Raw genomic sequence first — 12970 nt, 5'->3', positions numbered from 1 at the left:
TATTTTGGGATTCACTAGGAACCAAGAAAATGCGCTAGGAGCGCAGTAGATGCATATGGTAACACGGTAAGCGGCGGTGCTGACGACGAGAACGCCGAGCCTCGAGAAAGATAGACATAGAGGAGAAATCAGTCAGTCAGGGAAAACCCGAGAGCGAGAGACAAGCTACGCACGTCCAGAGGGAATACGCGAAGTTAAGTGTGTGAAGAAGGAGGCCGAAGAGAGAATATAAAAGTCACGATAAACACTAGCAGCGTTGTCGTTTTGACTGGAATAAGATCTAGGCTTAGTTTTAGGTTTTAGTTTCCATGTCCAAGAGGTTTGTAGTTCTGGACTTGCTTAGTCGTGCATAAATGAATGACGGCTGTCTTCGTTCGTCCAAAAAATTGTTCTGGCACTAAGAGAAGTGGCTCAACGAGGTGTCCCGACCATGATGCAAATATACAAGGTGGTCTCGTCGGTAAACGACAGTCCCTTAACGTATGCTAGCAATAAGTGCGAGTGAAAGGCACATAGTATAGTGATTGTGAGTGAGACGGCATATGTTGATTAACCCTTAACAGGCCCGTGGGATTTCAAATTTCCTATAATAATACAAAGAGTTGATGTTTTTTTATGGTTTTATATATTATTTAATAGTTTTGGATTTGCAAGCAAACGTTGCTTTTGCCTTTCCATGGATATTTATTTGTTAAGATTGTCGGCCCCATCCATTTCCTCATTTTCCGTAAGGTCAATGACCACATCCATGGTGCCAGTCTTTATTTCTACTTCAGATAACCATCTGTATAACGTAGCACGACTAGGTAAAGGAAATCCTTTTTTATAAAGATGTTTGTACGCTCTAGGGCCTGCGGTATGAAGGCTAATTGCCGCAGATATGTCCTCCGAATTAAATTTTTGTCGTTTTCCACCACTCTTTAATATTTTGATTTGATTATCCGTAAAAATTTTTCCAAGAGATTTTTCTAATTGGCGCGAGTCCTCAAGATGCTGGCTTACGCGATGCATTTCCACCTCCATAGCACGAATCTTTTGTCTCAGGCACTCGTTTTCCTTGAACATTGCATGATTTATCATTTCGTCCCTACAGAGCATTTGCATTATTATTTACATTTATTTATATTTTCACACGGTAAACTTACTCTGTTTGCGTGTTCGAATTAACGAAACCATCTTTTAAACTTTTTTCCTCTCTATCCGGAACAGCGTTATCAATCAATCTCCTCCTTTTATAAGTCTGCCCTCTGTTAGGTGCAGACTTCCACTGGGAAGCTTTGAAGTGAGTATCGCAAATTTTAGAATGAGCGCCAAGGCTGCACCCGAGGCTTTGCTCCCACAACTTCCGCTTCACTGCACATTTCGGAGCATGAATAAATTTTACTCCCGGAACATGATTTCGGCAAAAAGTGCAGTATGTCATTTTTTGTTGGTGGCACGAAAGGGTTAAAACTGGATAAAAAAATTTGTCCGCCAACAACCTTCTGCATCAACAAGCAAACACGCACTAACGATAAAGGGCAACACGAACGAGCTTCGGCTCCCCACGAGACCACCTTGTATAATTGCATCATGTGGAACACGTCGCAAGAAACAGTATAGTAAAGAATAGTGTTTTTCGTATTATACCAGGGAAAGTGGAAATTTTTTAGCAAAACGGAACAAATTTGTTGAAGAAGTCTTATATTTAAAAAAAAAATTAGTAAAAACATTAGTGATAGAATCAAGTAGCATACAAAACAAATCAGTTTCAGCTTAGCTTTGAAATACCTCGCAGAAAACTACGCTAACTACTGTCACTTCCGGTTGTTCAATTTTTAAGTCGTACCTGGGCTATATTGAATTGTCTTTTGATGGTTCACTTGATTAATACTCATTGAGGTGTTTTCTTCTGGTTGTAACATATCATACTCAGTGAGAATGTACAAAAATACATTTTTTGTTCTAATTTGCATCGTTCCATAATACATATATAGTTGGGTATGACTTTTTACACTATCTTGACGTACTTCATATCTGTTGCATAAGTAAAATATCGAATATATAGTATATTTTGTATTAAACATTTAATTGTGAAGCTTCAGCTGTTCAAATCAAATCAAATTTCAGAATGAGAGTCGAAGCTTTGGATATGTTTTGGACGGATAAGGGTCGATATGATTTAGCAGAAAAAATGTTTCACGAGGTCATTTTAAAGGTAGGTCATGATCCGATTGTACTATAGTAAAAAAAATATTCTCAGTTGATGCCTCCGAATTGAGAATTTAATATAAAAACCAGCAAATATTTATAATGAACAATCCCAGCCAAAAAAATAGAATCTCGGTTGACAATATCAGACCCCTTTTCGCGAAGTTATAGTATATTTACATTAAAAATGATATTACCGCGTGCTTTCTTAGTATGCGGCTTTTTTGAGAGGTTTTCCATTTGGTTGTTGTTGTTGTAATTGCTTTTAATAATGTCCTCCAGTAGGTTTATCAAGTCATGTTGAGTGAATCGATTGCTGGTCTTTATGGTCGGTGCGACGACGGCTGGATCGGTGGCAGACAGTAGATAAGCCCTTCGCAATATGATTTGGGTGCAAATTCAGCCTGATATGGTTGGTTTTTTATTGAGCTATCTTTTCGGGTTAAATGTCTAGATCTCTGTAATGGGCGTGCTAACCAGAACAACTTGATCAGCTATCAGTAATGGGTTTCTTTCGTTAGTTCTGGTGAACGCACAAAAGCCCTCAAGAAAAACGCCGCCATAGAACAGCTCTTTGGGCCCTCATGCAACATCATGGTATTGTGTAGTACCTTTGTATAGTACCTTTGTACTTCCCCTAGCAGGAAGCGTTTCCAACCCCATAAAGTATATATATTCTTGACTAGCATCAAAGCCGAGTCGATATAGCCATGTCGGTCTATCCGATTTTCATGAGCTCCGAAATATTTCAGTTCTCCGAAATATAAAAGCCAGAGCAACCAAATATTGTATTTAGATAACTGTAACGTCTCACTGTTACACGTGTATTTTAAAGTTTGGCAATTGGGCAATATTTGCGTGTTGGTGTTGGCCATAACCTTACGTCAGAGCTAAGGCTAACATTATGATATTATATATTATATCTTATTTAAAGATATAATACATACAAGACTTATAAAATTTGTGGTCTTATTTTAAAGGTATCTGAGCGGAATCACTGCAGCCCTTTAGTGTCCGAAATCGCAAAGGCTAGGGAGCATATACAGAACTCTCTGGAAAAGGTAATTAAATTCTTTTTAAATTTTTATTTATAAAATTTGGATTTTATTATAACCGTGCGCCTGTTAAGGGTATTGCGTACGAAGTAAAATTTTGTGTGCTCGGGAATTCGCAACTTTTTAGTGTTTTTTTTTATAGAAATTTAAATATTTTAGTTAAATATGCCTTTGTTTTGGTAATCGCATTATGTATATGAAACCAAAAGAATACGAAACATTTGTGAAATAACGGACAGACGACAATTGTGGCCGTGCTGACAGCTGACTTCTAGTGAGAGTGAGAGAGTGGATCCAGCAAAAAGTGACATTAAAAATGCAACAAAAAAGAACTAGGAAAGATAGAGGGAGTGCAATCGGAGCTCCCAGAGAGGGCATTTCTCACTTTTCATCCCTGGCCTTGGTCACCGTTGCATATCCAGGGCATCTGAAGTTTATTATAATGGCGCTGCCCGTGCTTGGACATCCTCCTGGGTATGTACTGGACTCCAGTGTTCGCAGCTCTTAGCTGTACGATCGGAAGCACAAAGGAAACGCGTACTCGTCTGTACATGTACAATCCAACCATTTGGTACAATTTCGTGAGCTTTAAGTTCGGATGGCGAGTCGATTATAAGATTGCGATCAGATAGCGAACCGGAAATTATTTGCACAGATAAGCAAAAAAAATACAAAGTACTAGCTGGAGCTAAGTAAAACACGACCGTCGGCGACAGTAGCTATCAATATGGCATCCACAATTTTGAATATGTGAAAAAACCGATAACGCAGAATCATTGAGAATAACCGATAAACGTATCTGGATCAGATCAGATCATTGATATAGACAAAAGGGACAACTCTTCCACGCGCTTACTAGATCACTATCGTTATCGTCATAACATAACATATGTACATATATAAATGTTTCCCGAATGATGGAGCGAAAATTTCAGTGCTAAGTCATTTTCTTGTTTCCGTACCGAAACAAGGGGGTTCATAGAAACCCCGAGCTAACGTTCGACTGTGGAAGAAAACAAGGTACCCGTCGCAGCTCTAGCTTTGATTTTTTCAACGTTAACAAAAAAGTACAAAACTTCGTACTAAACGAAAATATGAAGTTTAAGAACTATTAAATGTAACCAAAGTATATTTATAAGTACGGTCCTTTACCTTACGCTTTACACTTTCTTAACAAACTGTGCTATATCGTTCTTCTATACTACTATTGAACTTGCTAACTCGCTAACAATACTTTTTTTCAGATTGATGTTGCTACTTTGGAAGATAAGTGCAGGTTGGAGTTTCTAGACCGAATATCGCTATTAGAAAATCAAAATATCGATCTAAAATCCCAAGTTTCCAAATTAAATCAAGCATACTCCGATGTATTGAAACGTCTCGATTTGGTTGAAAATCGACTTAATTGCTCAAACGGTAACGTGAAAAATAATGATGATGATGTCGACTTATTTGCTTCAGAAAGTGAGGAAGAAACTGAGGAGGCTGCACGCATAAGGGAATCACGACTGGCCGCTTATACAGCTAAGAAATCGAAAAAAGCTGTTATTATAGCAAAGTCAAGTTTAATTTTAGACGTTAAACCATGGGATGATGAGACTGATCTGCAAGCTATGGAAACAGTAATTCGAAAAATTGCTTTAGATGGATTATTATGGGGAGCTTCAAGGCTTGTCCCAGTGGCTTTTGGAATAAAGAAACTAAGTATTTCATGTGTTGTTGAGGACGATAAAGTTTCTATTGATTGGCTTACTGAAGAAATAGAAAAATTAGAAGATTTTGTCCAAAGCGTTGATATAGCTGCATTCAACAAAATTTAAGAGATGTTTAAAAATTATTGTAAAGAAATAATAGTTTCTTGGTGGCATTCTTAGCCTTAAATTAAAAATAATTTAAACGGAAATAAATAAATTATACTATTTGGAGTCTTTTAAACATTTCTTCGCTTAAAACTATTACTTACTTACTAAAACTAGTAAGTACTAAAGGTAATATCTTATATTTTTAACTCTTGCCGTTTTTATACTCGGTAAAAGAGGTCAGATTCGTAAGGATCGCCGAATCACGGCGAATTGATTGGGGCTGTATGTAGTTGTCTATTGTATGACCAAATACAGTCAAAAGATCACGCCTTCAGCCATGTCTCGTGAAATCTGATTAGAATGACGAGGACATTATAATTGAATCATAATGGAACGGCGATGGCAAGCTCCGCAGTTTCCAGGCAGAGGTTTCGATGTCCGCTGCAGATGCTGTCCCATGAGAGAACAACAGCGACAGCGGCGCAGGATAGTCGAGCAGTGATTTCAAGGTGCGGAAACACATGCATGTACGTGTGTACAGAAACGATTCGGCAAAATTTCTTGAGCCTAAAGCTGGATAATATAAAAATGATATTAGTATATAAGTATTATAAATCTAATTTATAATTATAACATTTTTTTTAGTATTAACTTAAATTTAAAATAGCTGCTTAAATTTATGTAAATGTGATGGCTGCCAATTAAGTCCGTGACTTTAGGAATGAAACACAGGTTTTTGGAAACAATTAGTTATTTTTTTAAAATAGTTACTCAAATATTATTTATCAATTAAAAAAAAAGATTTGTCGAAGTTTTCAAAAGACCCATCTCCTTCCGCCAAGCCATTTCTTCAGATTCGAGTGTAATAAATAGTCACGCATGGCTAAATCGGGGAGAAATTTCTAGCTTTATTCATGGATATTTGCTGTGGAAACGCTTTTAACATTCTCCCTCGTAGTTTTATGTTGAAGGGCAACCTCGACACTTCTCCGTGTATCCACTGGGTGTATGAGTACACTCTTGACCCTGCCTCGCCCTCGTAGTTTGGCGTCCTCCCCCTTGATAATATGCAGGGGCATATCTCGCCATTCCACATGGCCACACTGCTTGTATCAGAGTCCGGACTATTAACAAATTTAATAATCATATGTATAAATCATAATATGTGGCCCACACCTAGTGATACCAAGTGACTTAATGATATTAAAAAGCCGAAATATTCAATAGTCTCGTATTTAATTAAAAACTTAAATGCATGTTAACTAAGCCGGTTAGAAAATGTGATATCATAGCGAATATAAAACTATCATTAATTATTTAGTTACTTGCATTAATATGCCCGTCATGCCAAGTTTTTAAACGGTTGGAAATGTCTGTAAATGTTGGACGTTTTACTGACTGCTCATTCCAGCATTCTATCATAAGAGAATAAACTGCAGCTGGACAGTTTTCTGGAGAGGAAAGTAACTGTCTCGACCGGATTAAGCTGATTACTTCTTGATTACTATAACCGTAATATGGCTGCAAAAAGATTAAATATGTGTATGCGGAATCCAACTCGTGTTAAAAAATATTTACCTGCATTCCATAGCTGTATATTTCCCAAAGTAGAACGCCAAATGACCATACATCACTCTCTGTTGTAAATTTTCCATATAATATAGACTCCGATGGCATCCAACGTACAGGTAATAACGACTTTGACTGAACCCTAAGAAAACAAATATTCATGCAATTAAGTTCACGACCTGGCCTGATGCCAAAGTCTAATATTTACTTACCGGTAATAGTCCGAGCTATAAATATCTCTAGATAAGCCGAAATCTGAAATTTTTACGATCAATCCTTCATTGACCAAACAGTTACGAGCAGCCAAGTCTCGGTGGACATAATGATGCGCTGATAAATATTGCATGCCTTCGCTGATTTGCAATGCAATTTGTAGAAATTCTAGCTGTGTTAGTGATTTACCTTCACTGGGCGAGTTCGAAATTAAAAACTCGTGCACATCACCATTAGCCATATACTCAAAGAGCATACAGTAAGGCTCTTTATTCAAGACTACACCCAATATACAGACAATATTTTGGTGCTTCAAGTCCGATATTAGTTCAATTTCTCGCTTAAAGTCTTGTTGCGTTTTCAATGAAGCGTTCTCTTTCAGGGCCTTAATAGCCACAGTGACGGTTTTATTAGCCTGTGTCAGTTGTCCTTTATATACTTTGCCTGAAATCATTTATTTATTCGTTTTTATAAAAAGAACAAAAACTATTTAATGAAATAACTTGCCAAAAGCTCCTTCGCCCAGCTCTTCTAAAAACTCAACATCTTGCAATGTGAAATGTGATATTCTCAACAGAGTGTTTCGTTCCGAGTTCTTAGGTCCTATGGAAATATTATCCGAAATATTGCCTAGATGAACTCTACCTACATCTTGGTTCGAGTTAAACTGTGCATTTCCATATATATTTTTGTCAGCACTAGGTGTATTGATCTGAAAAATAAAACAGATGAAAAGAGACAAAATTGATAAAACCCAATTGGTTGACATCGAACCATTGATTTATGCATGTATATACCCGAAACAAATCAGTAATCAATAGTACGAGTGTTGCAAATTTGAGTCAAATCTGTAAACTAAAGTACAGGAACCTAAAATGTGTCCATCAGATTAGAAGCATGCTTTATGGTGTGGTGGTATGGTGGCCAGCCATAAAAAAGAAATCTTATCTTAACGACACTCAGCCGAGTTCAACGAATGGCTGAGCTATTTATTACTGAGGAGCTACGCACAACTCCAGGCGCACCTAGGTGCACCTTCTTTCCGTAGATCTCACAGCGAATACCTTTTGTCTGTATCTTTTCATTAAGGAGATTATCTTATCGAATCGATCTTATCTTATTCAACGACTATAATCCGTTGTCTACCGTCTAATCTAGGACTGTTATGCTACTCGTTAAATAATATTTTCTCTTAAAATGCTAGAAAATACATACATTTTGAATATTTCGCATTCCATAGTGCATGAAAGTTCTCCTTTGAAAAAGTATTATGGACAAAAATATTATGAAAATAATAATTGTTGCTCCGGTCGTCCAAGCAATGGTAATCCAAATTTTTTCCGCACATTTAGGAATATCACAAAGTTCAATAATTCGTTCACTCGAAGCATCCACAAAGCACCAAGGGCTACTTTCAACACTTCCAGGATTCCTAGAAAAAAGAAAATAAATGTTAAATATTTTACTAGGGTATTGGGAATGTCTCCGTAGGTGTCTGAATCTCTAAAAATAGTTACTAAACTCAAAACAAAGTACAGAGTATATATGTGCATATTGACGGATTGATTTGTTGGTGGGATAGTTAGGATATGTACAATCGGACAAGTTTTTAGGTGTCATGAGAGAAGACACTAAGGTGATATATTGGAAATATATTAGATTCATAACGAGCTTGTGATTTCAAAAGTTCACATATCTCATAAATAAAAAAACTAACGCACGGAGAAAAGCAGAAAAACACCCATTTTTATGAAGTGAAATATCGTAAAACAATTTAGGAATCTTTTTCGACAGCAAAAAATTGCGTGTGCCGGAGCACACAATCTTTAATTTGTACGAATGTTTCCAAAATCGTAATAGCAAACATGACTAATCTAGAGAGCGAGGTCGAGCGCTAGTTATGTTCCAATGTTAATTCTGCACTCCGTTTACCCCCATTCCACCTAATGACCAAGATTCTAGCTGTGATCATTCCGATGAATATCTCTCTCTATCTTTATCTTGATCAGTGTGGCTTTGGCTTTTCTATCTCCTAAAGTCTCTGAGAAACAAGCGGCTATGAATACTGATCCAGAATATACTTTGTATGGTGGGTAGGGACTCCTTGAGTACTGCTTAAAAATATTAAATAAACACAAGTACGCATGCAGTAAAATAAACTTTTGGTACAACATACCTGCAATAATTTTGACCTATAAGTTCGGGAAAGTCGGAAATTTCTTTCATCAACCAAGACCATCTTAAACAAGATTTTCCAGATACTGATGAGTTTTTTATCCCTCTGTAGCTCGAGCCGTCCTCCCAATAGCAATTTTCACTTTCATCTACGTCTATAGTTATTCCCAAAGACAAACAGTCTTTATGTGGTGGTAACTTTTGACAATCTTCAACTCCAACCACACCAATGACAGGATGTCTTTTGGCAATAGCATACTCTTTTTGGCAAAGCTCATTTTCTAAAAGCTCACATTCTTCGCGACAAATACGTTTCAAATTTTCAGATTCTCTAGTAGGTGGGTATTTACTCGAAATGTCCGTTCTGAATACATCTTCATAAATAGTGGATTTCTTTTTTAAATATATATTTATGTTTTTAATATCTCTAGTTTTAGTCCTCTTATTTCGTGTCGTTGTATTGTAGTTCTTGTAACGCTTAGCATTCGTTGCGACATTTGCAAAGTACAATAAATTTGTTCGTTCAGGAGTTCGACAAATAGGTAGTGAACTGTAGCATAGACTGGGTAAGGCATACGTTCGACAATTCGAATTCATATCCCTGAAAGGAGGTATGTAAATAATTTCAAAATAATTTTTATAATATTTATAAAAGCTTACTTTGATTCTTTGATTACACCATAAGCCGCTTTCAACCGTTCCTCTATGGCGTTCATAGTGAGGTTTGGAGATATAAAAACATGAACATTTTTTAAAACATCTTGACAAATTGTTCCATTGTATAAATGGCAAATTCCTGATGATTGCTGAAACCTATAAAAAAAAAACCAGATAAATATTAATTTAAACACATACATATGTCAAATAAATGTTCGAATATTCATGTAAATTGAACATCTGATTTTTATTTTTAAAGAAATTAAAGATAAAAACTTTTTATTTTTAAAGAAATTAAAGATATAAACCCACAAATTTCACAGTCATTCTTGTATATTCTTGATCAGCATCGATAGCCAAGTGAATATAGCCATGTGCGTCTGTTTGTCCCGTCCAAAGCCTAGTTTTCAGAGCTACGTATGTTATTTTGGATTTACGTATTGATATTGATTTGATCGGATGATTAAGATTATATGTACATTGCCTATCACTGGAATAGGAGCCCATCAGTAGGCTTTTTGAAGGAAACAAAAATAAGAAGGCACGTATCTGAACAGCTTTATTATTCTGAAAAAGACTGATATATTTGGGATAAATGTTTCGAGTATGAATAGGCGTCCAGCAAGGCGGACAGACGAATATACAGACATGGCTATATCGACTCGGATATTTAAGCTGATCAAGAATAAACTTTATGGGATCAGAATCGCTTCCTTCTGGGCGTTACTCATTTTGTGCTGCGTCAACTGTCAGTTTTAGAGTTTTGCTTTGCGGGTTCTCATATTTTCAGAAGAATAAGCAGCGACATAAGCAAAGGAATTTATCGCAAGTTTTTAAACACTGGGTAAAACATGCGACGGTCAAAAATCAAATTAGAAAAAAGTGGTGGAATACGTCGAATTAATATTCGAATGACTGTTTTGGCAATCCAATAGGAACTGAATACCGGGTATAACCAGAATCTAAAAATGCTTAACCGTGCACAAACTAAACTGACTGCTTGTCTGTAGCACATACAAATACACATAGCAGATTTATTTTTTCTTTTAAGAGATCTTAACTAAAAATTCACATTTTTATTCAGATGAAATTGATACTGATAGTTCTATTTTAAAAGCTCCGTCCTTCACAATAATATATACTATAGAGGAAAAATCAAAACTGTAATCTTTATGTTGTGAAGAGTCTTGCACCTACCCATACGTTCCAAACATAACATTACTTGCGAAAACATCCTTTTTTGTCATTGTAAGTAGCATTAATGAAAGGCTCAGAATATAAATTATATATTTCACCATGTTGAAAAACGTTAGGTTTACTAAAAAGTTATTTTTTTTTATCGGCGCTCTTTAATTGACATATTGAACTCTTATAATGAAAATATTGTCTTAAATACAAATGACATTTTCTTCCCTCAACAGCATATTAGGGGTTGTTGATACCTTATCGATCTATCGATAGCACAAAGGACCAAAAGTTAGTCACCAGGACTACTATCCTGTGAAACAAAATGGGTATGTTTTTTATTTTATTTTGTTAAGTATTCTGCAAAAATTTAAAAATCCTTTAAAAATAAAATGGGGCCTTTTTTAAAAAATGCATTAAAAAAGACTATTAAAAAATATTATAATCATTTGTTTAAAGAACAGGCATTGTCAGATTTAATTAGTAATTTGAGCGGTGAAACATTGAAATCGGTTGATTCCTCAAAGTCTACAGCTTCGTACAGCGCGTCGAAAAACAAATTCAATAAATTACTTCGTTTAGTTACAAATAAATTGGTGCTCCCGTTTTCCCGTTCCGCTAGATCCTCGTTTTAAAAACGAAAACATTTTCCTCGAATCCTCCTCGATCGAAAAGTAAAGGCGTTTACTTAAAAAAAAAAACGAATCTTAATTGCAAAAGAAAAAAAATACGCCTACACCAGGGCAATTAGGTTGTGCCTTCTTTATAAATAATTTTTTCTTAACCCAACCTCAAATTCATCTCAGAAGTAATTGGTCAGAGTAACAACACAGCTGACGCAGTCCAATTTTAACGGAACGTTGACAAGAAAAAAATGTTTGCGCATAACAGCAAAAGTGTGCGCGTAACAGCACAGACTGTTCTCGTAACATGCGCGTAACACAGCGCGGTAAGAACAACGTTTCTCCGCCACATTGCTAGTCGTTGGTCTTTCTTCAGGCAGCCCAGAGTGAGTGTTTTCTTAGATGGAACTCTGCGCAAAACGCGAAAGCTTCTGAGTTGCTCTCGATTTTGCAGCAGAACTTACGCCATGTGATGCGTTTGGCTTTCCTAAATTCTTTGTTGTAGGATGACAGACACGCCTTGTACTTTAGTTTTGTTGAAGAGTTTCCGCGAGGCTTTCGTGAACTCATCAGATTTGGAGTCCACCATTCATGCTTCTTCCGACCCCTGGTTTTACTAGAGGGTCAGGATTTATCGAGCGCCTCTGCAGGGTTCGGTAAAATTTTTAACTAGACGGGCCGTGTACCTTCGTGAAATCTTCTCTTAAGGGGGGACTCAGGGAGAATACGGCCTAAGTGATCTGAACCGAGTCCAGTTTGTCCACTTGGGTCCTTCAATCATACTAAGTTCTTCTGTATCTTGTGAGAGCCAAGAGTAAAGTCCAGGACCTCCTTGTGATTCTTAATTATAAAGGTGGGATCATTTCCCTGGCTTAAAATTACGACCTGAGTGGTCAGAAGATAACTAAAAAGGTACTCACCCCGTTTGTGTTTCGTTCGTGTGCATTGTCATTGAACCCCATTATTAAGTATATGTCCTTGGTCTTAAAGTCTGCGATGATCATATGAAGGGTCTCATGTATGGGAGCGTCAGGTTGGTCATGACCCATATATGTGGATCAGATCATCAGGGAGCATTCCTGGCCTTCTAGGCTGAAACTATCTTTTGCAAGAATGCAGATACGTGTTTTACCTGTGGTACCAACTACGTATAGATTTTAGTCTTAAGTCCTTAGCTCCCTCTTTCCGAGAACATAGTGCTCCTGTATAAGGACTATGTCGACTCCACCCTTTGCTAGGTGGAGTAGAAGAGCAGCACATGTTGCCTTACAATGGTCCAGGTACAAGAGTGGTGCAGTAACCTGCAGTAACCTCAGGATCTTCTCCGGCTCTGCAAGCTTGGCCCGCGGTCTGCTAGGAATGTCTTTTGAACGTACGGCCTCTAATTTGGCTTCTGGATAGACCTCCTTGAGGGCAGGCATCGCCTTCATGTAGTGAACCGCAGAGCGAGCGTATTGGCAGTCGATGGCTTTCAGCTTTCCATGATGCCACTATGCCTTCT

The 12970-nt window shown here is 37.0% G+C and overlaps 3 protein-coding genes across 4 annotated transcripts in view; 2 read left to right on the top strand and 1 right to left on the bottom strand.

Moving 5' to 3' along the window:
• Nucleotides 1–2008: 2008 nt before the first annotated feature.
• On the top strand, nucleotides 2009–5164 carry eEF1delta (elongation factor 1-delta). 2 transcript variants are annotated; one of them, XM_033379887.1, is made up of 4 exons: nucleotides 2009–2027; nucleotides 2110–2197; nucleotides 3171–3251; nucleotides 4490–5164. In XM_033379887.1, exons 2-4 carry the CDS (start codon nucleotides 2111–2113, stop codon nucleotides 5063–5065), a joined length of 744 nt encoding a protein of 247 aa, XP_033235778.1. In that variant the 5' UTR covers nucleotides 2009–2027; nucleotide 2110; the 3' UTR covers nucleotides 5066–5164. The 2 variants fall into 2 exon arrangements, with proteins under 2 accessions (XP_033235778.1, XP_033235777.1); XM_033379886.1 differs by lacking the exon at nucleotides 2009–2027 and having other exon boundaries at nucleotides 2034–2197.
• Nucleotides 5165–6264: 1100 nt separating this feature from the next.
• Ror (Tyrosine-protein kinase transmembrane receptor Ror) lies at nucleotides 6265–10987 on the bottom strand. Its single transcript, XM_033379865.1, has 8 exons — nucleotides 10859–10987; nucleotides 9665–9817; nucleotides 9006–9605; nucleotides 8045–8261; nucleotides 7337–7541; nucleotides 6829–7273; nucleotides 6626–6758; nucleotides 6265–6568 (listed from the first exon to the last, which is right to left on the bottom strand). The coding sequence occupies exons 1-8, from the start codon at nucleotides 10957–10959 to the stop codon at nucleotides 6365–6367; spliced, it is 2058 nt and encodes a 685-aa protein (XP_033235756.1). The 5' UTR covers nucleotides 10960–10987; the 3' UTR covers nucleotides 6265–6364.
• Nucleotides 10988–11068: 81 nt separating this feature from the next.
• Schip1 (Schwannomin interacting protein 1) overlaps nucleotides 11069–12970 on the top strand; it is a 16576-nt gene continuing 14674 nt past the window's right edge. Inside the window, exon 1 of the mRNA XM_033379868.1 lies at nucleotides 11069–11175. The gene's annotated coding sequence lies outside the window, so the exon portion shown is untranslated. The remainder of the gene's footprint in view (nucleotides 11176–12970) is intronic.

Source organism: Drosophila pseudoobscura, chromosome 4, assembly GCF_009870125.1.
Source record: "Drosophila pseudoobscura strain MV-25-SWS-2005 chromosome 4, UCI_Dpse_MV25, whole genome shotgun sequence".
In the NCBI taxonomy this organism is placed as follows: domain Eukaryota; kingdom Metazoa; phylum Arthropoda; class Insecta; order Diptera; family Drosophilidae; genus Drosophila; species Drosophila pseudoobscura.
The sequence above is the reverse complement of the archived record's forward strand: the minus strand, read 5'-3'. Positions and strand labels throughout refer to the sequence as shown.